The 26520-nt window shown below is 44.6% G+C and overlaps 1 protein-coding gene across 1 annotated transcript in view; it reads left to right on the forward strand.

Annotated features, from left to right (window-relative positions):
• The window catches only part of NBAS (NBAS subunit of NRZ tethering complex), a 317777-nt gene extending 294080 nt beyond the window's left edge, over positions 1–23697 (forward strand). Inside the window, exons 49-52 of the mRNA XM_077844072.1 lie at positions 2571–2710; positions 6196–6340; positions 12913–13041; positions 23319–23697. Coding sequence (XP_077700198.1) covers positions 2571–2710; positions 6196–6340; positions 12913–13041; positions 23319–23594 — 690 coding nt within the window. The 3' untranslated portion in view covers positions 23595–23697. The remainder of the gene's footprint in view (positions 1–2570; positions 2711–6195; positions 6341–12912; positions 13042–23318) is intronic.
• The last annotated feature ends 2823 nt before the right edge of the window (positions 23698–26520 follow it).

Below are 26520 nucleotides of genomic sequence, written 5' to 3' on the forward strand. Positions count from 1 at the left end.
TATAGCAAGTAGAGTATTGACACTGCTAGCAACATTACAGACCTATCATTCAGTTGTTTTTAGATATTTTCAAAACACAAAGCCCTTTCTTCAAATAAACTATAAAAACTTGGATTTTAAATCAGAAGAGAGCAACCATTTTCCAACCCTTTTTCCCTGCTGCAGACCATCAGGCATCTCCTGAGAACTTCTGAGACTCTGGAGATTCTTGGATCCCACATATCAGATGAGGGAAATGAGATGCAGAGTGGGACTGTACTGAAGTCACACAGCTACACACAAAGCATTATTGGTTGAGACATAATGTCAATAAACAGGCCTCCTTCGGGGTCTTTTTTAGTGATTTCCTTCTCGATCGCATCTTCTTTATAAGCCTCACGTCTATCTCCAATAAAAAAAAGTCAAAACTTTATGGTCACTCCACAAATATTTAATATCACTGTTCCATGCTACAATATTTTACAAATGGTGGATTATCTTCATTTATTCATTTGTATGTCCATCAGTTCATACACTCTGTAAGTGCTGTGCATCTACTGTCTGTCAGGCATTATTTTATGTAGTAAGGATAAACCAGTGAACAAAAAACTTTTCAAGGAGCTTCCATTCTTATGGAAGAAGAAAGACAGTAAGCAAATACATATGTAATATGTCTCATACTTGTAAATGCTAAAAAGGAAAATAAACCGAGGTGTGAGGGAGACAGATGGTGTAGGGGAATGCAACCCAAGGTGGGCAGTTATGCAGCACATTCTCTGATGAGATGACATTTGAGAAATTTGAAGGAAATAAGCGAATGAGCCCTACAGCTATCTGTAGAAAGAATGTGCCTGGCAGAGAAAACAGATCAAAGTTCCCGAGGTGGAAGTATGCACGATGGACGCAGGGCGCCTGAGCCTGGAGAGGAGGTGAAGGCAGGAGTCAGGTCAAAACAGGTGGATGTCTTAAGTTTGAGGGTTTTTTTTTTTTTTTTTAACATTTCTTTATAAATAGGCAAGAACATATTGCCAAACTCCCAATTAGATCACCTATTTAAATAATTCAGAGCTTGTCTAGTTTCAGAGCATCCTGATCTGATTATAATTACATATCGGCTCTGCCACTTGCTGGCCATGTTACCAGGACAGATAAGCCTGTTTGCTCATCTGTAAAGGGAGGTTAATAACACCTGTGCTGTTCTCCACCAAAACGGTTGCAGAGGTGAACTCTTCCTGAATTTTGAAATTATTTCAAAAACTGTAAGAGGCTCTTGGGTTATTAGTCCACGGAAGAATGACATGGGGCTTTCAGGCTGGTTTTGAAGGATCTGTCAGGTTGCCTTGTGAGCAGGACTTGGATTACCACTCATTTCATGGTGCATATCAACTGTTGTGCAAAGGCAGACTTCATGGTATGACTTTTTCAGGTGGCTACTTGGGATTGGAGCCAGAATGACCATTAAATTAAATGCTTTGGAAACCTGCATTTGTACAGACAGTTTAACAAATGTATAGGTAACCATCCATTTTCATTATCCTTTCAAGGTATCTGTCATCATCTGAGGCTTAGGGCCCCAAATGTAGAGAATCTGTGTTAGGAGAGGCTAGGGAACAGGAAAACCAGCTGTTGGCTTGCTTTTGTATTTAAAACTGCTTTCTAACTTAACATAGCAAACATTTTCATCCACAGAGATGTCGGAGATGTGATTTGTTTCAGGTCTTCCTTGATGTAAAGAAAGTACCATTCAGTTATGCAATGAGCGGATGAATTAGTGTTTTTTTATCAAAACTTATTCTGTGTTAGACACGGAGATGTGAATAAAGGATATTTTACTTTATTTTGATGTATAACAAAAATCCAATGACAAATGCGCTTTCATCAATCTTTAATTTCAAAGTAGAGAAATTTTCTTTCTTTCTTTCTTTCTTTCTTTCTTTCTTTCTTTCTTTCTTTCTTTCTTTATTTATTTATTTATTTATTTATTTTATTGGTGTTCAATTTACTAACATACAGAATAACCCCCAGTGCCCGTCACCCATTCACTCCCACCCCCCGCCCTCCTCCCCTTCCAACACCCCTAGTTCGTTTCCCAGAGTTAGCAGTCTTTACGTTCTGTCTCCCTTTCTGATATTTTCTAGACAACATGAAGACTTAGCAATAATAATGTTAAAATGAAAAGTAGAAATGCATTTAGGATAATTTAAACAAAAACTTTGGCTAATGAAAAAGTATGATTAACTACTATGATTTCATATACAATAATTCTGTATTTTAACATAACATGTACTAAAAAGCCAACCTTCTACTTGTTTGAATTTATTTTCATAAAGAACATTAAGAATATTCCTGTGATTTCTTCTTTGTAAACAATTTTTTAACAAGTGTTTGATATTGAATAAGGCCTCGGTGTTACGAAGTTTTTTGTTTTTTGTTTTGTTTTGTTTTAGAGGGGTGGAAGTGTTGAATCTTACCTCTCAACACATTGGAAAAATTTTGGAGAGTGTTTAATCAAAATCCTCAAATTTGAATTCTTCTATAGACCAGTTAAATAGCCTTTGCCACGAGCATCAAGTGTGTATTTCCATTTCTAGGTAGACATAGCTGACATTGAGAATGAAGAGAACCGCTATTCTCTCTTTGTGGAACTTCTAGAGTCCAGCCACCAGGAAGTAGAATTTCAGCACTTGGTTTTGCTCTTGCAAGCTTGGCCGCCTATGAGACATGATTCCGTGTAAGTGTTAACATCAAATTAGATTTCTTTTGTCTGCTCTTTAGTTTTAAAAATTCAGTACCTTCAAAAGGAGCCAATGAAAAGAAATATATAAAATCAACATTAGCCTTTAGAGGAAATAAAAATTGTTTATTTGAAGTATTGCAGTTTCTTTCCATTTCTCCTTGCTCCTACACACATATTTTATCTGAAAATATCAGATCATGCTTAATAAAAATGTCTGATTTAGGGGCACTGGGTGGGCTCTGTGCTCAGCAGGGAGTTTGCTTCTCCCTCTCCCTCTGCTCATGTTCTCTCTCTCTCTCTCTCTCTCTCTCTCTTACTCTGTCTCGCTCTCAGATGAATAAATAAAATCTTAAAAAAAATAACATCTGATTTATAATGTCGACAAAATAATTTCGTTCCAGTATTTTCACCAGAAAATGTTTGAGTCTCTTTTAACACAGCTTGCAGCGCTAACTTGAGAATCCATATGGAATAAATTGATAATTTCCATTTATTGAGGACACGCGGTATTATGCACAATTTACATATATTATCAATTCACTCAGTAAACCTACCCAGAAGGCAGTGTTGTCTAATTTTATAGAACAGAGAATGGAAACTCAAAAAGTAAAGGACTTCTAGCAACACATGGCTGGGACATGGAGGAGGCAGGGCTCTCACCAGCGACTGGCCACCTTCACAGCCCGTGCACCCTCCATGTCATGCTGAGCTCACAGCTGCCACTCGTGGCTGCACGCAGTGGTCAGGCCATCCCTGTGCTGTCAGCCAAGGATTCCTTTGGAAGAGGTGGCCAGCTTTCCTCTGAGCACATATGCTATCTGTCATGAACTGCTGCTCCTTGTTGGCAGTAAATTGGAGCACCCGTGCCCCTGTTCCAAACGCCTGCTTGCTCCATAACCCATCTCATACTGCCGCGCTCAGCCGCCAATGCTGCCTAGGCCAGTGCACATCTCTGTGCCTCAGAAGTTAAAGAAGGAGCTCTTCCTGAAGATAAATTATTTTACGAGCAGTGTGGAAAGGACTCCTAGAGAACATCTAATGAAGACTCTTTACCTTAACCCTAGGATGAAACCTTTAGGAATTTCTGAAGCAAACCAAGGAGTTTTTGTTTTGGGTCCAACCAAGTGTCTTAGATCGCTTTCATTTGTAGCATAGATGCCATGCAGATATGTAGCTTTTAAGATTAGATTCTTGCCTGCACTATTTGAAGCTCTGCAGTACAGGCTCTCCCATCATAGCCTTCAGTTTTCCATGATGTGACACTGCATTGAAGCAGCATTGCCATTTGGGCCCCGCTGTCTTGGCAGAGCTGCCTTGAGTCGTATGGGTGCTTGTTAAAAGCACTATCCCATACTTGGCTTGCTGAGTCTAGATCTCTCTGTGGGGCCTGGAAATCGGTTTCTACCCAGCTCCTATTCGTGATAATAATGTGCAGTAGATGCGGGACCCACTAATTAGGTTGTCGGGAGTACTTTGCTTTTTAAGCAAATGATTAGGGTTGCATTGTAGATTTCTTCACTCAAAATGGAACTCTCTGTCTAAAGAGAATTTTTCAAAATCAATATACAGCCCCCTCTAGCAGATTAGTTTAGTGGTTTTACAGCTCCTGGTACTTTTAGAACAATGACCATTTCAAAACACGTGCTTACCCACCAGAAGTAAAATCAGTTTCACTTAAGACATTTATTACATTTTAAACATTTAATGCATTTGTAGGTTTTTAAAAATCTTAGTTTTTAAAGGTGGATTTTTTCTTTTGTAGCCACAATGAAGTGAAATTTGTAAATTGCTAACTTGTATTTTAAAAAACCTCCTTTATAAAATTATTAGAAACAAAGCATTACTGGTCTGCTTAAACCGCTCTTACCAGCCATGTCTCCATCCAAGACAGGACCTGAGGATAAGTCAAATAAAGTTGTCTGTTTTGGCTTTTTTCCTGGCCCAAATTGGTGTTTAACCACAAGACACTGAATGATGAGACACTTCAGAAATAGGTTCTTAAAAGTACCTTTAAGTTCATTTTTTTTTTTTTTTTTTTTTTGGTTGGCAGGTAATCCAGTGTATGACTTAAGTGCCTCCAGAATAAACCACCTCCATCGGGGAGGGAGGAGAGAAAGAGAAAGAGCGAGAAAGGCAGGAGGGAGAGGAAGGGAAGGATTGAGTGATAACGACTGAACATTGCCAGTTAACACAATAAAGTTAGAAGCTAAGAAATTTGCTTGATCTACATGACTATTAATTTACTAGAACCAACTTGGGTGTTTAGTTTAATTGGTAGGAAAATGCAGGAAAGCATAATAGATTCGTACTTATGGGGGATTTATAATTCTCATCCAGTGTATTAAAACTGACCAGTGAAAAATACGTTTTGATAATTGTCGACACAGTGAAGTGGCCCTTAGTGGAAATCCAGGAGAGAGGAGTTCAGAAGACTCCCCAGCCCACCAGACCCTCAACAGAGCTTTGTTCCTAGCTTGAAATAAGCAGTATTTGTCCTCACACGGTGTTAGTTTGAGCTGAGACACAGGTTTCACTGAAGGCTAGTACTGTGAGTCATTTTCCTTAGGGGCCAAGGAATGAAATCCTTTCAAGGGAAGAACCACCCTTGGGTGTTCAGTGTCTAGAGCCTAGAGCTGTGCTACTAAGACAACAGACTCTTTACAAATAGTACAATTATTTTAAAACACTGTAAGTAAAATCCGTAACGTGTTCCTGGGCCCATGGAATGAATGTATCTTTAATTTGTCTCTTGACAAATTAAATCGTGATGTTTGTATGAAGTTACATCCAGAGAAGGGAACCAGAAAGCAATTAGAGAACTGTATGAAGAGCACAGTGGCCTCCATACTGCTTGCATGTGCTCCCAGGCTGACCTCTGCAGTGCATGGCCCTTACTGTCCTTCACTCCTGCCCTGCCCCCAGATTCCTCGCCCTAATCCCAGGAGAAACAAGAGCCAGTATGTAGGTCCTAAATGATGAGATGTTTCTGCTATTGAGTTACACTATGGACAAATATCATTCACTGAATAAAGCAATTTTTCAAGGAGAACATTACATTGCTTTTTCAGAATGAAAAAAACTGAGGCCCAGAGAGGTTGAGTGGATTCCCCAGCACCAACTGTCTAAGCTGAGTGTTGAAGTGACTCCCCTGAGTCACCCAAGTGGGAAGCCAGGGAGCCAGCCTGTGAGCTTGACATGCTATGGTGTGGGGGCCCCCTGTTGTGTTCTGGGTGCCCACCCATGGCCTATTGGGGAGGCCCGCTGGGCACTTGGGGAGGCCACAGCAAGCTCTTTTTTTTCCCTCTGGAAAGTGTTCTCTTTCCTACAAGAGGGACTTGAAAGACCACATCTTCTGGATCATGATTACAATTTCCCAAAGGCATTTTACTACTAAAGGTGGCCTATCTTTTCTTTTTTAACATTTCACACCCCAGTTGTTACAACATTAATCATTCATGCCTCATGTTTTTCTCCCCCAGAACCAGCATAAGCAGCAATCCATGGGTGAGACTAGCTACGGTGATGCTGACCAGGTGTACAGCGGAGAACAAGGCGGCACTCGGGAATGAGGTCTTGAAAATCTGCCGCTCTTTATATAACACCAAGCAGATGCTCCCTGCAGAGGTGAGTGGGGATATATCAAGTGGCTTTCCTGCGGGGCATCCCTTCCCTTATCCAAACTCTTTATCATAAGCAGTGCCAGTGACTGTGCTTGAGGAACACTTAGCTGAAGTTATCAGAAGGTAAAGGCCCATAATTTGGAGTAGATCAAATGAAGACTAGCCATGCTGAGAGGGTGCTTTGAGGTAGTTTGGTCTCTGTTGGAGCTCTGAAGCATATTCCCTTTATAAGTCCCAGAATGTGTAACTCCGCTTTCCGTTCCTTTTGGATGCCTTTTTATGTGTCTTAACTCAAGCTCCCGTGCCCAGAGGTCTGGGGAGCCAGCCTGTGTGTCATCTCTGCCCGGATCCGGCCAGCCGGCAAAGAATAGTAAGCTTCCTCGCACCTCTGGGCGGATGGCCAGCTGCAACCCTCGTTACCTGCCTTCTGCATCGTCGTCATCACGATAAGATTGCATAACCACAATATTTATTCTCTGTAAACGTGGAAAAAACTCAGCTTCCTCCATTTTGACCATCATTCTCTTTTCTCTCTCTGATCCCATAATTTGGCTGTCACAGAGGTATTTGCATAATATATATATAAATTTTACATTCTCAAATAAGCACTTATTAGTTATAGCTCCCTGCTGTGAATCCAACCTCAGCAGTGGATTGTTTGAGCAATTTTTACGTGCCTTAAATATAAGCATTTGGATAATGACACTAAATTGATTAATTGGTTTTCAAGTTTCTACCACATAGGAGATAAACTTGAAAATAAAATGGTAAATATGATTCTTTGAATCCTCACTGTAATCACTCAAGGAAAATATTCTCATTATGAATGTACATTTAATGAATTGTTTTCCAAATGAGGGACTGGCTAAGTGTTCTCCGATTGAATTTTAAAATATTTTATTCATTTAAAGAAGTCTTCTAACCACCAGAAGGACAAAATTTTTCTGTAAATTATTTAAAGTATCACCACCAGAAATAACTTGCCTTTGTACCGTGGTATGTGCTTTGCTTGTATCAGCTGCTTACTTACCTATGATCTGCTGTGCTATATTGTGAGTACCTGAAGGGGGGGGAGCCATAGCTGTGGCTCTCTCTTACCCATGGCAGGATTCAATGCACTACCTCGAGTGGGAGTTCAATGCAGTTTATTGCTCCCACCAGGGTAAGTAGTATGTAAATAATGAGGGGTTCATCTTGGTCTTAACATAAGCTGAGATCAAGCTTTGTTAGGTCAGGACCAAATGCCAGAAGTGCCCCACCAGTTCTGCTGAACCTAGGTTGGGGAAACATGATTTAGGGCTGATTGTCCCTGTATCGAAAGCTGGGTAATGGTGATGACCGACATCCGCTACTACCCTCAGGCTTCCACTCCCACCATCTGGTTTAACCTTTACAACCACCCAAAGGAGGTTCCTTGACCTTCATTTTCAGCTAATGAAACAGAGGCTGTGAGAGCAAAGGTCCCACCCCCACTCAGGCAACAAATGGCAGATCTGGTCCCCAAATGGAGGCTCTTAAGTGCTTGGAAAAGGAATACTTCCACTGGAGACACTCTTACTACTCCTGGGGCGCTTGCAAATTGAATTCTATTATATGGAGTTGTGCAAGTGTGTAGGGTCTACATTATCAGTTCATTTAGATGTCAAAGTGTTAGGATCGCCGTCATTACTTGGAGAAGTTTGTTAGTTTATTTAAATATCCTCATCAGTTTGGTTTTACTACAGTTAGTTCAGAGGCAGGGAATGTAAGTTAGCTGAGAATATGGCCACGGCATCTCTGACCTTGACCACATACTGTTAGCTTTGTAATCAAGGTACAGTAACAGTTACATGTGTTAGCATTCAGCCACCCGGTGATGGGTGACAAACACATCTGAATGTCCAAAGCTGTAGTACGTACTGTCAGCATTGCATTTGAAGTTTAGGGGACGACCTTCTAGGACACGGAGGGAAAAGTATGTTCTTGTTGTTCTTTTTTATTGACTAATGAATAATAAGTCATGATTTGTATTTCCTCTATTAAAAAAGGAGACCGGAATTAAATGAGAAGCTAAATCGCTGTAATGATCCAGCTCCCTAATATGCTTCTACAGCCAGGTTGAGGTACTTTGACCAAGGGAGTAATATTTTATTTGCAGTAGTCCTGCTTGATCTCAGAATCATCAGACTAGTGATTCCTAAGTGTTCTAAGGAAATTGGAATGGATAGCAGAGGGTCTTAAGCACACATCTATTAGAGTACTCCTCACACAACACAGAGAGGGATTTTACTTGCCTTTTCTCTTCATTGGGACTTGGAGCACTGGAAGGGCAGGGAACATCAGATGTAGTCTATCAGCAAGAGGCCCAGCGAGGCATGAAACTACCATCCTGTTGCACGCTAGGCCACAGCGTGATCTGTGTTCATGAGAAAAGCGCTAGAAGCTCTGTACCTCCCTTTGCTGGCCCCTGAAACAAGGAGTTAGACTGTGTGGTCTCAGAGGGAACTCTACTCAACTAGTCCTCAAGGCCCCCAGACCTGAGGCTGTCTGTTCAGGACCCCAGCTGAAGCACGCGACTCATGACTTTTCCATAGGCCCACAGGTCTTGTAGGGTGGGAGAACCATACTGGATTAAGCCCCCTTTTGAAGTAGGTCCCTATCAGTTGTCTGTTCCAGTTTGATGAGACGAGACATAATAATTATCAAAAGAGTTGTGTTGCCACGGTGACTTGTTTATTTTCCTTACGCTGCCTCAGTGCTGTCTTTCAACTGGGTACAGATTTTTTTTTCCTTCGGATGCCATGATTAAAGGAGTCTTGCCACTGTTATGTACTATTTTTATTGATTGTTAAATGTGCTCAAATGTGAGTTAAAATTGTTACAAAGGGAGGAACATTGTAATTAAGAAATGGAAATGCCTTGTTAAGTTTATTTTACCACATTTGGAAATTACAGTCTAATTTCAGAACCACATAATATTTAATATCACTGTGGTAGGAAAATTATCCATGACTCACTTTTTTGTAACCCAGTACCTTTGGTTGTCCTACTGTATGTTCTATAAAGTATGTTTGCCTGTCTGAAACAGGAAAGGATAAAGGGACTTACCTTTTGCTTCATCTACCTTTCCCATCCCTCCACTAAGTTCCCATATTTAGAGATTTGTTGTTGTTGTTGTTGTTCTTCATGACTTTAGAACATCCTTATGTCATGTCTGCTATTGTTCCTGGTACTTGTTTACTTGCGACCATGTTGGTTTGGCTGATTGTAAATATTACCAGAAGGATAAAATCAGTGTTGCTCACAGACCATGTGTCCTACAGTCTTAAACGTTCTGTATCCTTCTTCATAGCTTGTATCCATGGCAATATATGAAGCACTCTCAGGAACCGGGGGTATTCAGAATGAGAAGTTGGCATAAAACAGATTATGGCATTTAGAGATTTAAAATTCCAAGTTTTGGCAATTTGTGACTGACCCTGAAGGTCCCTGGTTCACTGAGGCACAGCATGAACAAAGGTCACAGGTGCTTTGGGTAAGGTGGATGGGAATTAGACGCCTAGCTGATAAGTGAGTGTAGCTTATCTCCAGCCTCTAAATCACAATATGATTGTTTTTTCTCGTCATTGATGTACTTTTGATAATGTCTAGAGTTTGATTTTCAGATCAGATGACACCCATCCCTGTATACTTTGTGCCCCCCCCCCACCCCCCCGCCACCCGCGTTCCCGCTGCAGACCCGGCCACATCTTTGGATGCCGCATACCCCAGGAGAAGCAGGAGAGCTATGTAAGGACAGAAAAAGACCCTGGGTGGATGGCTCTTGCGGCCATCAGCCACAGGAACTGTGCCTCGGGGCATCACCATATATCTAGTCCACAGGGATCTGGCCTGGCATCTGTTCCTCTGCATTCAAGGCCTCATGTTCTGTATCTTGCTGGCTAGGCAGGTTTGAGCTGGGAAGGTGCCTATGGAGTGTTTTATGGCTGTCTTTGCTACTCTGACCTTTCTAGGAGCTCCTAAAATCCCTCTATCAATCTCCTGATAAAATGTCTTCTTGTAACAGAGGGTAAGATATCCAGAGAACCTAGTATAGTAGTTAAATACAGAGTATTTAGCCAGTAACTGTTATCTAAGAGATAAAAAGTACTCAGTAGCTCAAAAAAGTACTCCTTCATTCTTGGATGTCCTTGATTTTATCCTTCATGTAATATTTTCCATCGGTAAAACCATCATGGCCATAAGTCAGCAAGTACCATGAGCAACAGCAAGCATGACAAAAAGGTATTCTAAAGAGTCAGGAAGGAAAAAAAAAAAAAAACCCTCCAAATATGGGAAATTAGTCAGGGAACAGGAAACGGGTGAAGGAAAGGTAAGTCTCCTGTCCTAGGCAGTTAGGCACACATACTTCATCATAATCTGTCCATTTTGCCTGCTCAGAGCGGTATCCAGGTTATTTTAATAAAAGGTGTCATCAAAGCCAAGGTCAACCAAATATCATAAGTTGCTGAGAGATACCTGTTTATGTATTACTGTTAACTTAGTGAATAAATAGGTATGAGTGCTGAGAGGGAATTATATACAAATATTTTTAGGTATAATATATTCCAAGCAAGTTTAGAATACAGAGAAGGGAAAATACTCTTGCGCTCAGGTGAGGCAGATGGACAAATGAGTAATTACAATAATGCAAGATGATAGTGTAGGAAGTATTTACAAAGTATTGTGGGAATATAGGAGTGCTGGACCTGGGAAGTCAGAGGTGGCTTTGTAGGAGATGGGGTTTTCCTGAGCCCTTTTCCACTGAGACTCCAAGAACCAGTCAGGGTCCATCAGAAAAGCAGCAGAGGTAAATTCTCATGCACAAACCCAGCGGTGTGCAGGACCTCAACATTGCTGCCTCCCTCCAGGACAGTAGCCACTGGCCATGTGTGGTTATTAAAATTTAAACTTAAGGACAATTGAATAAAAACTTAAAAGCAGTGCCTCAGTTGCGCTAGCCAGATCTCAAATGCTCACTAGCCATGTGCAGCTGCTGGCTGCCAGGTGGAACAGCAGAGGTTGAGAGCATTCTGTGGTGGCCGGAAGGTCTCCTGGGCAGCGCTGTGAGGAACATGGGGGTGGGGGGGCATTGCTGTGATGTTCCAGGAAGAGGAAGGCAACAGAAGCAAGTTGGTGCGTGACCGCCATGTGAAATTGTCATACATGGGACTTTATATTTCATCCTCCCAAATATTCTCTGTAGGTTTTGGCATCCCGGATTACAAATCTGCTTTTCTCTTTGCCCTAGATGCTCGGTGAGACTCCTCTGTAGGACTTTGTGCTTTAGGGCATGCAGAGCACTTTACTGAGTTAGAATCTATGATGTTTGAAGTACAGAATTTACAGACCTGTTACCCTGCCAGTATAGATCATTTTCCCACAAGTTCATGTAGCAGGACCTTCCAATCTGAAATTGAAGGCCTTGCTGATTTCCAGCAGAGACCGCTAAGGGGAAAAGGTAAAACCACTACAGTGAGTGGAATGCCAAAGAGGCCTTTATCCTGCGCTTCACATGGGACCTTCTCCTTTTATCAACACGTTATAATAATGTAAAGAAATGATGAAAATGTCATAAATGTGAGTTTTTCTTCTCTGATACGCTGTTGTTGGAGTAGTACAAGATAAAGATCAGTCCAATGAGGGAGGGGGACAGTGATTTCTTAATTCTTTCAAAAACAACCCTTGCCTTGTATAATGAAGTTATAGTCATTGTCTGGCTCTTGGTCCAGATGTTCTGTTCTTTATGTTACAGCTACAGTTAGGACACTGGGGGAACGTATAGCTCAGCAGGGAGGAAGAGCTTGCAAATTTATTGTCTCTTCTCTTCAACTTCAGTTGTGAAGGATTATCATTTGTTATCTTATATAAAAGTCTGCTCTCTGATGACAGGTTCTGCTAGGATAATAAAGCGTTGAGAATCAAATTCAAATGCATATGTGGAGATCTAAATACATTTTCATTTTTTCTGGACCACAGATAGTCTTCATGAAACATTCAGTTCACTTTGACATTAGAATTATAAACAGGTTTTTTAAATATTTAAGTTGCTGATTTTTCTTGTTGCAGAGGACAACTAGAAATTGTTGATAATATTAACAGTGGGTAACAATTTTTAATCATTTGCTGTGTGTCTAGTAGCTGCTGAGCATTGTGTACTATTCATTAATGCTCAGGCTCACACTCATATACAAAACTGCAGAGTAGATATAATTACCTCTATTTTATTGGTGAGGAAATGAGGGCTCTTGAGAGATTAGTAGAATAGAGTTCTGCGTCCTTCCAGGAGGATACTAGACAGCCAGCCATTAAACACAATATCTGATGAATATCAGGTGAATATCTGATAGCTCTGAAAGATTGTTTACTATCTATTGTGAAATGAATGAAGCAGGTACCAAACACGACATCACTGCGTCCCTACGTGTGCTTCATACGCGCACACACACACCACCTGCATAGGAAAAGGTGTGCTGAGACCCCACCCACACACCACCTGGGATACAGAGTGTGCCTCCTGCTTCCTCGGAGCTCACAGAATTGCACTTGTGGTTTCAGGGTGTGAAGGAGCTCTGCTCGCTGCTGCTCAGCCAGTCCTTGCTGCTACCAGCCCTGAAACTTCTCCTCGAGAGCCAGGATGAGAGCCTTCATGCTGTGGCGCTGGAGCACATCACTGCTATCGGCAAGGTATTCCCAGTGGAATTTACTCTTGTTTCTGTTTCAGAGAAATGAATTAGTGTTGTCATTCTCATAAATAATATCCATGATTTATTTAAGGCCATTTTATCTGCAGTACTCTGTGACCACAGTGGGTCCCCCTGTTTTGTCTAAGAAGTACATATTTGTCTATTTTATAAACATTTACTAAGCTCTTCCCATGAACCAGACTCTGTTTATGTGCTGAGAATACAGATCCAAATCGTGAAGCAGTTTCTCTAGAGAAGCCAATGTCCCGATCCCTCTGAGGAGATGTCAGAGCAGCCCAGGACTAGTGGACTTTTGTCCTTGCACCTTGAAATTTGGATCGAAGGAGTCTGTTGTGTCAGGCGGACTCCTGTGCCTGGATGTAGGTGTTTGGCTACCTACTAATTAAAGGGGAGACAGTGGCTGCCAGTAATGTTTGCTGGCACCACCTGAAATCTCTAGCTCTTCTTTCCTCTGGCAGACGAGTGCGCCATTGAAGCAGTGTCTTGGCTTGAGGAAGGACATACTGAAGTCGAGGCCTGAGATTTCTCCTCAGGCTGGTTGTCTTGTTACCATGATCAAGGAAGAAACTTTCACTTCTCTTTTAAAATTTTACACTTTGGGAATAGATAGCTCAAGGTTGTGTTTTAATGAATTTGTGTTGTATGATCCATACTGAAACCCTTCTATAGGGAGGTCATTCTTTCATTTGAGGTTTTGTGTTTGTGTGTCTTTGTGAGTGTGCACACACACACAATTTTAGGTGTGTGGATAAGCTCATGCACATGAGTTTTTAACAAAAATGTAAGGGGATGTTTTCTTTCTTTTTTTTTTTTTTTTTTTTTTAAGGGGATGTTTTCTAGAGACCAGAGAGGGGAGAAAAATTCTAGAGCAGAAGTATAGATTTGCCAAACAAGACAATGAAGAGATTTAATGACAGCAGATACAGAAAGTTAGGTAGATGGTTACAGAAAGTAGACTATAATTGCGTTTGAAAGTAGTTATTATGGGGACGTCTGGGTGGCTCAGTGGTTGAGCATCTGCCTTCAGCTCAAGGTGTGATCCTGGAGTCCTGGGATCAAGTCCTACATCGGGCTGTGTGGAGCCTGCTTCTCCCTCTGCCTGTGTCTCTGCTTCTTTCTCTCTCTCTCATGAATAAATAAATAAAATCTTTTTAAAAAATAGTTATAATGAACAAAATGAGAAAAATCTAATGCATTTATTCATTGAGATGTATTTCTGAATTCTGTAAAGATTTTGTGATGACCCTTCAGAGTCGCTGAAGATTGACCATAGCGGGGCCGCCCTATAGACTAAGGAGGGGTAGAGGGGACCTGCATGCTGGGAGCCCCCCATCCATCTGTGCTGAAATAAGCATTGCAGAACGTTGGGAGTTTACAAGAAGCTAAGATTACAGTGGGTTTTTTCCCCTTAGCCAATTTTTTTTTTTTTTTGTAAATCCAAGAAATCAGGAAGAAGCGAAAAAACAGAAGAAAATTAGGCTGCATATTTCCAGTGCTTTTTTTTTTCCCTCCCCACCATTGTATGTTGTGTTAGTGTCTCTGCCTAGGTACTCCCACTGAGTTTGCCATGGGCCTCTTCGAGAATAAAGCAGTGATGTATTATACATTGCTTTTCCATATTCATCCTGTATACAGCTCTCTTGATGCACTCCTAAATTCCATAGGCAAGTGTATCCAGTTTTCATTTTAAAGATTCTTCATCTCCAATGATTCTCTCAGAACTGCAGGGGAACTGTGGGTCTGAGAACTGCTGACTAGCTCTGCTATGCCCGCAACACACACACATACCCACACGCCCTCTACCCAGCACCCCCTACACACACACACACACACACACAGGCTGGCAAAATAAGAAACCAAGAGGAACCTTGCAACACCCAAATCATTTCTAAATGGTGCTGATTTACCTCTGTAACACTTTGATCTAATGTGTGGCATTATGCTAAAACGGTGGTTTTGAAACAGCCCTGCAGACTATGGGTGGTTTGCCTGGGGTTGTGATGATAACACCCAAAACCTCTGTGGCCTTCAGATCAAAAATCAAAACCAGCGGTGTCAGTTGCTGAGAGGAGTCACTTACCTACCACCAAGACCCTCACCTGTGGAGATTTGGTAATGAGACTTAACTGCAACTTCTCTGCACTAGGGTTGAGTATTCCCATGCGGCTAACCCATCTGTGACCTTAAAATGTGTTCACAAAAATGCTGAGTATCTGCATACCTTGAGCATCCTCCAAAGAGCTAAGGTTTGGCAGAATTTTCCTGTTTTAAATATTTTTAACTTTTGAGGTAATTTTAACTTCGCCTTCAGTTGTAGGAATTAGTACAGCGAGATCTCTTACACCCTTCTCCTGGTTTCCCGCAATGGGAACATCTTGCATAGCTGTAGTGTGATGTTCTAACCAGGACAGTAACACTGATACAGTCTCTGGGCCGTCTTCAGATTTCAATCATTTTACCTGCCCTCATCCGGTGGGAGTCTGCGTGCAGTCCTATGCAGGCTGTCACATGTAGATTTGTGTCACCACCGCTGCAGTCAAGACACAGAGCTGTTCATCCCAGGAATCCCTCGTGCAATCCTTTGTTGCCACAGCCACCTTCTCCCTCCACCCCCTCCACCCCCTCCACCCCCAGCAGCCTGTGGCAACTACTGATCTGTTCTCCATCTCTGTCACTTTGTCATTTCAAGAATGCTAGATCAATGAAATAAGAAATGACTGTGGTTCATCATTCTCTCCCAGCACCTTTAAAAGGTCATGTGACACTTCTCTAAGGGAAGGGTTCAGTGGGCTCCAGTGCAGGGCTCTTGACCAGCTATTTTTATTTTATCAAAAAACTTTTTTCTGGGCAGCCCTGGTGGCGCAGCGGTTTAGCGCCGCCTGCAGCCCAGGGCGTGATCCTGGAGACCCTGGATTGAGTCCCACATCAGGCTCTCTGCATGTGCCTTCTCCTCCCTCTGCCTGTGTCTCTGCCTCTCTCTCTGTCTCTCTGTCTCTCTCTCTCTCTGTGTGTGTGTGTGTGTTTCTATGTATACATAAAGTCTTTTAAAAAAAAAACTTTTCTGACTAGATGTTTTTAAATCACCCGTGGTATTGCAGTGAAAAATATAATACACTTGCTTTCTTTTTTTGTTTTTATTTTGCTATTTACTCTGTCCCTTAGTAGAGAGCCTGAGTTCATCAGTAAGTTCCGTTTCCCCCTCATGGTTACTGATGGTAGTTGTGTTGACACTAAAAGAAAAAAATGTCCAGCAAGGGGACTCCTCCGATAGGCCGCTGCTCCTGCACAGCATGTGGAACCAGGTGGAAAACACCCCCACTCACTCGCTGATCGCATGTATTATTTCACTATTCATTAGAAGATGCTGACAGCTTTAGGTGTTTACAGCTTCGCGGATGATGTGTAAGTGCTGATGCCAGAGATTGTATGGGCTTTTCCTCCAATAGTGGTTCTCATTTCCTTCTCTAAGCTGTTCTGAAATTGCAAACCTCTAGCGTTTAGCATCTAACATCTTACAAATGGCCAGCAGCCTCTTTTCTGAAGAAATAGAAGGTCTTTCTTAGAGATTATATTGTTAATGAGTAATTAAAACCCTTGTGTGGTACAGAGCTTCCTCAGCTAACAATGAGGTTATATCTCAATAAATCCATCATAAGTTGAGAATATCATAAGTCAAAAATGCATTTAATACACCTAACCCACTGAACACCAGACCTTAGCCTCACCTGCCTCACCTACCTCACACATGCTCCGAACACTTCCATTAGCCTACAGCTGGGCAAAATCTTCTAACACAAAAGCCTATTTTATAATAAAGTATCGAATATCTCACATAGTTTATTGAATACCATCCTGAAAGTAAGAAACAGAATAGTTGTATGGGTGCAGAAGGGATGCTCACCCTCGTGGTCACGTGGCTAATAGGGAGCTGTGGCTACTGCTCAGCTGCGCTTGGCTCTCCAGTGATTCTCTCCCACAGTTAGAGCACAAGTTAGATGATTGGTCCTCATCTGGGTTTCAAGAGTCATACTGTTACATCCCGTGCCAGGAGAGGGACTGATGCTTACGCCCGGAAGTGGAGTCTGAATATCGTTCAAATAGACACCGTACAGAAGAAACCCTGCAGGCATTTCCTTACCTGAGCATGCACTTGTGCTGCCCTTTTATTTTCCTGCCCTTGTAGTTGATGTTTAATAACTTTTATTAGTAAGCAGTATATGTAAAAATGAGACAAATACCCTGTCCTCAAGTAGACAGTGCAATAATATTAAATAATCTTCTTTAAAGTAACTGGAATGAGGCCCTGCATACATTATGTTCCTGGAATTTCAGCTTACCTCATTACTATAATTACTCTTCCCTTTGTATAGATCCATAAAATCAAAGATTTTAATTCAGAGAAGGTTCATTACCTGTTGTTGAAATCGGAATTTAAGCAGATAACATTTTAATGACTTGGAAGACAGCGCTTTGTGCTTTAATAGATTTCTTCCCCAAGATCTGCAAAATTTCATTTATTCTCAAAAATTCATTACCGACAGAAGAAATAATCGGTGACCGAGATGGAAGGCATTTACTCATTTTATGATATGTGTATGCCCTCTTCTTCTAGAACATGCTTCATGCCTGGTTTGACTGCAGTGACTTTAGCCATCTCCTGAACTTGAACTCTGCACCAGGAGTTGTGCGGGGCACTTTTAAAAGCAGAGGTTACCGCTCCCCCTAAAGACGGTCTGTTTTTCAGAGGTGGAATCTGGGGCCCAGAGAGAATGTCCTTAACAAGGTCACACAGCTGTTCAGCAAAGAAACCAGGGTTGGAAATCGGTCTCTAGCCCAGTCTGTCTTCTCTTCCTAAGACTAGACTGCCTCTCACTCGAATTTAGTTATTCGATCACAGGAATCAAATCACCTAATCCTCCTGGACTTGTCTCATATTTATTTCAAACATCCAGCTGAGTCCAGAAATGACAGAACATTATCTCTTTCCTCAAGCTCTGAAAGCAACAATCAAGCAAATGTCAAGGATGTGGGTTTTTCCACAGACTATATACACTGAAGAAATTCTTGATCAATTAAAAAGTCACATATTTTTAAAAGTCAGAAAAAGTGTGTGTGTGTGTGTGTGTGTGTGTGTGTGTGTGTGTGTATCCTTCAAGGAATTACAACTTCTAAGCTTTAAAGCAATAGAAAAAAATCATAAAACAACAGTTCTTTTCCTGACAATGTAAAACTTCTTTAAAGCAAATAGTCAAAACAGAATTGCAAACAGTTTAGGGGCGACTGGGTGGCTCAGCGGTTGAGCACCTGCCTTCAGCCCAGGGCGTGCTGGGATCAAGTCCCATGTCAGGCTCCCCGTGAGAAGCCTGCTTCTCCCTCTGCCTGTGTCTCTCTCTCTGTCTCTCTTGAATAAATAAATAAAATCCTTAAAAAAAAAAAAAAGAATTACAGTTTAGAATGTTTATTATACCTAAAATCAGGGTTAATATTTAAGTTCTACAAAGAACTTGTTCACATGTGAAAGAACGATATAACAACTCTAGTAAAGGAGCAAAGGATTTCATGCTTCCCACAAGAAAAAATAAAAACGATAGGAAATAACATGGAAAAAAAATGATCTTGCCAATAAACATTCAGATTAAAGCATCTTTGAGGTATCATTATGTATTTCCTAAATTAGCCAAGTAATTTTTTCAAAATAATAACTGCCAAAGCTGAGACGTGGACAGTGAAACCAACACATTCAGCTGATGCTCCCCGTGTAAACTGGACAGTGGACTTTACTGTGGCTGCACTCGCATTCACGTCCACGCCAAAAAAAGGTTTCAGGTGCTCCCACATATTAGCGTGCGTGCACTGCGGTGGCAAAGCACCACAGACTGGGAGACCCAAATAGCAGAAATTTATTGTCTCATAGTTATGGAGGCCAAAGTCCAAGATCAGGATGTCAGCAGGATTGATTTCTTCTGAGGCTTCTCTCCTTGGCTTGCAGACAGCCGCTTTCACCCTGTGTCCTCACATGGTTGCCCCTTGGTCCCTGTGTCCTCTCCTCTTTATAAAGACACCAGTCAGATTGGATTTGGACCCACCCACGTGACTCATTCAGCCTAATCACCGCTTTAAGGCTTTCTCTACAGTCACATCCTGAGGTCCTGGGGGTGAGGACCCAACACAGGAACGAGGGGAGGGCCACAATTCATCCCGTAACACCCACTTATGCCTGTCTGATAATTTATCCTAAGGAAGTAATTCAAAGAAAGCACAAATATTAAAAAAATAATAATAATTCATTGGTAGTACTTCAGTAATTAATAACATTTTAAAACAGCTGAAATATTCCTAGCAGGAGAAGGTAAATAACCTTTATCTCCACTCAGTAGACTATTTTGTAGCCATTACAATTCTTAAAAATGAAAACTACTAAGTAAAAATGTTAAAATCTTTTTAACGTATCATGAGTAGACTACAAATACCGTATGATTACAAAAATAATCTCTGTGCACATGGAGAATTACTGGAGAAGAAAAGAGGAAAAAGTAATTTTCTGGTGATCCATATATAGATGATTTGTTTTTTTTTAAACTATTTCTACTTTTTAAATTTCAAAATGGAAAATAAAGTAGATTTTAGGAGTAATGAGTGGTAAGACAGTACCAGACTTTTAGTGCCTTAAGTTAGAATTTTGGTCAAAAATAAGAATGAAGAAAAGTCAAGGCTTATTAACAAATTAACATGATAACTCAGCCGTGTGGCAGTCACATCCAGGAAGGCTCAGGGGCGCCAGGCTCTGCTCGTCCCAGGAGGACCCAGCTGGCCTTGGCGGCCCTCCGGCAGGAGGCCCAGTATGTGGAGAGGAGCGGCTCTGGCTCCCCGTCACCTTGGGCAATCCATCTCTTCTCTGACCCTCAGGCTCCTCTTCTTCAAGATCAGTTGTTGGGACGGGTCCCCACAAAGGCCGTCTTGTTTCTCTTTCTGTATTCTTTCATTCATTGTTTTGTCCCAAATATGCACAGAATAATTGTGCAGCATTCTCCTTGTACATGACAATCATAAAGTATACTCTAGGCCATTCTGTAGCTTTTGCAAAGAGCAGGAACCAGGTACAAGATCAGAGAAAGGAAATAAGGTCAGCCACTTACATTTTCTCAGCACCTGATTACTAGACACTAAACCAAAATTTCCCCCCAAACCTTGGCCTGGCCACTGCCCCAACTCCGTGGAGGTCAGCGATCTTGGTCTCTACCTTTCTTGAGGGACCTTCTGGGTGGGCCAGGGCCAGAGGAGAAATTCTGTATTTTATTTCCATTCTGCCTTAGGCTTTCTTAGCCAAGGGAGGGCCTGGAGAGCTTTTAGAGGGTCAGTGCCTACCCCACCCGCCTGCTGCCGCGGACTCCCACCCTGCCAGGATGTGGCCGCCATCCAAAAGGCTGGGCGCCTCCAGCAGGAACCCGATCTTAGGGATGTCATCGCACTGGAGAAAAGCAACAGAAGAGGGGAGTGAGAGGAGCAGCAGCTGCAGGCATTGACAGAAGCCTTGTCTCTTCCTTGAGCTGGGAAAATCCATCACTCCCTTTCTAGGAGACTTTCAGGCCCCCAAAGGGAGGGTTCGTGAGTAAACAGAATAATAAAGGTGTCCTCGCCTTGAAGACTTATTCAGGGCAGCAAAGAAAGTATTGCCCTGCAGTGTTTGGATGCTGAGCCTTTTATCTGTACACTTTATCAAACATTTGCCTTGTAGCATCCTGGCACACACTCTGGTCCCTCCTGGAGGGCTAGGTGGAGGGATTCTTTATTTTTAAGGGTGAACCAAACATTAACACACAGTCGCTCACGTGCCCTGTGTGTGTGAGTGTGCACGCATGTGCAGGGAGGCAACAGTAACGGTGAGAGGGTGAGAGCATTAGGATCATTCATTCATTCGTGGGTTCATCCCACACGTCTTGCCCGAGCCCCTGGCACGTGGCCAGCACTAGTCTAGCCCTCGGGGACGCAGGGGTACACGGAAACGGTAGGACCTCTGCTCTGGAGGAGCTCCTCTTCTGGAGGCGAGCAAACAGGCAAACTAGTCCGGGGCGAGGGCTCCTGGTCTGGCTCAGCCCATGACGTTCGGCGCTGGACAGGTTTCTGCATCCCTCTAGTGAGGTAACTGTCTTAAAGGGCTGCTTTAAGGCCGAGACCGCGTGCTCGCTGGCACCGGGGCAGCCCCCAGTAAATGCAGACGTGGTGACGGTGGGGGCAGCACCCGCATCAGGTCAAGATTCTTGTTTCCTAGCCCTGAAGTGGAAGAAGGGCGGGGGGGGGAGCTGGGAGGCAGGAAGATACACGGGAGCCAGAAGCAGCCCCCCGTGCGGTGTGTTGAGAGCACACGTGCCCCTTGTAGCAGGAAAGCTGGCCTTTCGTACCACTTTCCTCTCCCACTATCCAGCCTCTAAGAACAAAAACAAAAGGTGCTAAACTGAGTTCGGCCTCAGTGGCTCCCTGAGCCAGAGGGGGGTGAGCAGTGTGTGCCCGTCCGTGCTGGCGCAGCGAGAGACCAGGGCTGCCGGAGACCCTGCAGCTCTCGAATCCGGCTCTATTCAGTCTCCGCAGAGCTGGCGGTCTTGCCGTGCCCTTGGCCGGTTCACAGAAACGTGACAACGTTCAGTAATGTAGGTTCATTCAGCCGTGTAGCAAATGTGGATTAAACCAGATGCTGGACTAGAAGGAGGCTAGAGCCTCTGTGCCCTCAAGAAGCCCCCAGTCTGGCGGGGGAGACAGGCCTACAAATCTCTCCCGCCCGAGGAGCATCTGTAAAGTACCTTGGAGCGTGGAGGAGGGAGGACGCAGCTGGGCCTAGAGATTTAGGGGAAGTGTCACCCAGAGGATGGCCTGGAGCTGACGTATGTTGGCTTTAAAGGATCACTAGGTTACAGGAAGGGAGACGCTCCCCGACTGTGGGCGGTCATTCCTGTCCCCAGAACTGCTTTTGTGTTAATTCTTGAAGCAGGTAGACCCAGCTGACCTCCTCAGTGGCCTTTCCTCCCGTCTCAGAACATGCGGGAAGACCACACTGTGTTCACTCGTTTAACGTAGTCGGTCTAAGCATTAGTTAATTGGCTCTGAAATGCCACCTTATTTCTGTGGTTCCTACAACCGAAATTACCAAAAGTGCGCAGTGACATGAAGAAGCACCGTCATGAAGCTGTTTGATGACACTCGAGGTAAATGAGGAGCTCAGACTTTTGATGTTGATTAATGTTGACTTGAATCCTTACAAAAAAATAGAGACAATAATATAAAATAGAAAAAAAAAAAGCATAAGCTAAGTGTCAGAGCCATGGGAAACCACACAGAGACTAAGGGGGTAAGACGAGGGAGGAAGCACAGGATATCCAAGCGGAAAGAGCCCGGAAATCAGGCCACGTAACGTCGGGCACCAAAGCTCTATGAAAATGTCTTACGGGGCACCTGGGTGGCTCAGCTGAGTTTCTGACTCTTGATTTCAGCTCAGGTCCTGATCGGGGGTCGTGAGATCGAGCCCCACATCGGGCTCTGTGCTCAGCAGGGCGTCTGCTTGAAGATTCTCTCCCCTCCAGCCCCCGCCCCCCCCCCCCCCCCCGCTTGTGGGCTTGCACACATATGCTGGCTCGCTGTCTCAAATCTTTTTATTTTTTTTTTTAGGTCTAAAAAAGGTAAGTTTGGTACTGAGCTTTCTAGAGGCTTAAGCAAGAACAGCCCACAGCCCTCCTGTCCGTTATCCTTTTTACATCAACGGGGTTGATGGATATATTTTCTCCGTGGAGTAGAAATAAGGTTTTCCTATTCTGGAAAGAATTTATTTCATGTGGATCTCCGTACAGAGAGGTTTGGGGTTACAGGACGTGGGCCCAGATGGTAAATGCAGCTGGCCCCATGACTGCCAGGACGTGAAGCCAAGTTCCCAAACCTCCTTTCCCTCCTCTGTGCCTCCTGGGGCTGAACTGGGAGGAGTCAAAGAAGTGGGACGTGCACACAGTGGGCGGTTTCTGGCCCCCAGTGACCCGGGGCTCTCGGTAGGTGCCCGGGCCTGGCGCTGCAGGGGAGCCCTGTGCGTGACCCCCGAGTGTGTGTGCTCACAGACACTCAGGCCCACACGCGTGCTCCGTGAGCCAGGGTCAGGGGCCCTAGGGTGGGGCAGGCGGAAGGGCAGTGTGGCAGCCAGCGGAGGGGGTGCGTGCCGAGCTGGCTGGCCAGGGCCAAGCAGGGCCACGCTCATGTGTTTGCCTGTGTCCTCTCTTCAAGGTGAATGACTCAAACTGTGACCAGGAACTCCTCTCCCTGCTCCTGGACGCCAGGCTGCTGGTGAAGTGCATCTCCACTGCCTTCTACCCACGTATCATCGAGCACCTGGTGGCCAGCCCGCGGCCAGGGCGCTGGGACGCGGAGGGGCTGGCCAGGCACCTGCGGGAGGCCGGCCACGAAGCCGAAGCCGGGTCGCTCCTTCTGGCCGTGAGGGGGACGCACCGGGCCTTGCGAACGTTCAGTGCAGCGCTCAGCGCGGGTCGCCAGTGGGTGTGAGGCTCCCCAGCCCCCGTGTGGAAGGAGCCCCACAGCCCAGTGCGTCCAGATCGACTGTTCTCAGTGGCTCCAACACACTGCAAATAAAGGCGTATATACGTGACGAGCATCGCTGATGCTTTTTCTTTCTTGCGGTGACTGGTTAACGTACTTTCTCGTGGACACAGAAGACTGGACTCTCCATCCCCCACTGCCTTGTCTGGATAGAACATGATGAATGAAGACAGTCTGGGTGTGGGGGTGGGTAGGGCTGCATTTGAAAGGGAGAGTGTGTGCAGAAGGGTCCGTGGTGGGGCCCGGGGTCCTCGGATGGAGGAAGGAGGTCTCGGGTTACGCAGTTTTGGGCCAAGTTCTCCACCTCTCTGAACCTTAGTTGGTGTGAAATGAGGGCTGTGTTGTGAGGTTGTGTGTGTGAGGCTCTGTGAGATACGTAGTGGGCCCAGGAGTGTCACTCCTCTCCCCTCGTTAATGTTATGATACACGAATCAGGATTTTGAGGCCACAGCCAGATCGATATGAGCACGTAAGATGCCTCCTGAATAGGGGTCCCCACACTTAACCGACATCCCCGTGCTGAGGTGGGTGAATTTGCGTATCTGGAGTCTAGATAACCAGATGGGGGGCTAACAGAGCCCCTGAGGGCACTTACCCTTTTGGGGGATCACTAGTTTGCATACAGCCAATCATAGCGAGGGTGTGGATGGCCACACGCTCAGGAAAACCAGCACAGAAGGGGTGTTCCTGGCGCAGGGGCGTAAGGACCCTGACGCGTGACTCGCTGGCACCCGCTCCCACTGCAGACGTGGGTGCTTGAAGGGGGAGGCTGGGAGTGCAAGTTCTGGACTTGGCTCTCCTGAGAGCCTCACACCAGATTCAAGCCACAGCAACAGCCTAAGCTGCTACAAGGGGAGGGTGCAAACTCGGTGACCCGTCTGTGACGCACGCTGGTCATTACCGCAACCCCAAAGAAACAGGTGGGGGGAGGAAGGGTGGGAAGTGGCCATGTATTAGTAAGAAGGTTTAGTTCTAATAGATGAGGTAATAACGTATAGGACAATCCTTGGTTGTAAGGAAAAGTTGTGATTCGTTTAATTTGAAAAGGTGACCGCTGGTCGGCTTCCATGTTGCTGTCAAAGCCAGTGGGCTGAATGGAAGGTGGCTCACTGTGGGTGTTGGCATGTGGCATGTTGGGGTGGCGTCACCCCATCTCCTCCCCACGCTGTCCCCAATGTCCTGCACACACCTGGTCAGGCCCACGAGGAATGACCTCTCTTTACCCTACAGTCCACATCATCGTCATCACTGGCTTCTACCTCTATGGGTGTGGCTACAAGTGCTCTAACCAAAAAGAGTCATCATCTTTGGACGAGATTTATCAGCTTAATAGCCCACACTCCTGTCACCTGACCAATTGTCTACCCCGGGACTGAGTTCCTTGTCCAAAGCTTTGGTAGGGTCTAGATTCTGGGAATGGTTTACACAAGCCGTTGAAATGCTTCCAGAGGAAAGGGGTCAATATTTTTCTCTCCAGTTAGGTAGCCCTCATCCAGAGAGGGCCAGAAGGGCCTCCCGAATGTCTGAGGACACCAGCTGTGCAAGGAAGCATGCCTCCTGGTCACTTGGGTTTCCTCTAACCTTACAGCTTCCTTCCATCCTTCTAGGCGCCTGAAAACATAAAGTGAGCAGTCTTCTGAGATCACAGTCCATTTTCATGGGATCCATCCAGAAATGTTTTTCTTCAAATTGCAGGATTAGAGGCCCCGGACACCAATATAGCACCATGACTTTCTGGATAAATAAACCGAGGGCCAGAGGGCCAGAGCGACTTGCTCAGCCGTGAGCTGTGGGTCTCCACTGGGCAGTGCTTATGTGGAAGGGAGTCCTTCCCATCAACTACGTTGCTCCGATCTGACCCCTGCCCCCACCAGAAATCAAATTTGCCAAGTTTGAGCAGTTTCTATGGAGTTAAAAAAAAATGAAGGAATATATTCCAGATTCACGCCAACTGCATAACTACTCTAGAAGCCTGAGCTGATCTTTGTGTTGGTATTTAGAACGTTGACCATAAATCTTAAAGTAGTGCGAGAATCCAATGTCTTTCTTACCGTAAAAAGCTCCCAACAGTGATCTCAAACCTTTCTCTTTGAAAACAAGAAAAGCAGAGTGAGAAAAGGCTGCACCGGCCCTCACTCACCACTCAAACTTCATAGCTTTGCTGGTGGCCTGGAAAGTGGCCCCAAGGGTGTGCAGAGTAGGGGGGTGAGCCTCTGGTGTCTGACGGCCTGGGTGTGAACACTGGGGCACCCTGGGCAGGTCACTTCATCTCTCTGAGCCTCAGTTTCCCATGCACGAGTACTGCTAATAACGCCGTCCGGATGTCTGCAGGTCAGCAAGGTCCTGCTGCGGAATTCGCCACCCCTAACGTATACCCCCAGCTTGAAACGCATTGACTCATCTAATCCTCACTGATGACCTTCTAAGGAAGCGGGGTGCGGAGAGACTAAGCCATTGGCCCAAGACCCAATGCAGGGCAGTGGGAGGCGTCCGCCTCAGAACCTTGGCCGCGTGCTGCGTGAACTTCGTCACCACGGCTATGGGACCCGGTGAATTTTCTGGCAAGCGTCTGAATGGCACGATGCTACCTTTTCCATCTTTCTTTTCCATTCGTGAGCTGATACTATGGCACGGGGGCTGTGGAATGTTCTGGAATGTTCTTGGAGTCTTTCCAATGGCCTGCTGCTCTCACAGCCCAGGCAAGAGCTCGGATACCGACGTGTGCGAACTCCCCTGCGCCCCACACGAGTCCCAGGGGCCTCGTCCACACCTTCCCCCGTGTTCCACGTTTCCCAAAATGTGCTCGTGGCCGTGACCACCGTGGATGTTCTCTGGAGACAGTTGTTACGGCGGCGCCCAGCGTGCTAAAAAG

Source organism: Canis aureus, chromosome 12, assembly GCF_053574225.1.
Source record: "Canis aureus isolate CA01 chromosome 12, VMU_Caureus_v.1.0, whole genome shotgun sequence".
NCBI classification, from domain to species: Eukaryota; Metazoa; Chordata; class Mammalia; order Carnivora; family Canidae; genus Canis; species Canis aureus.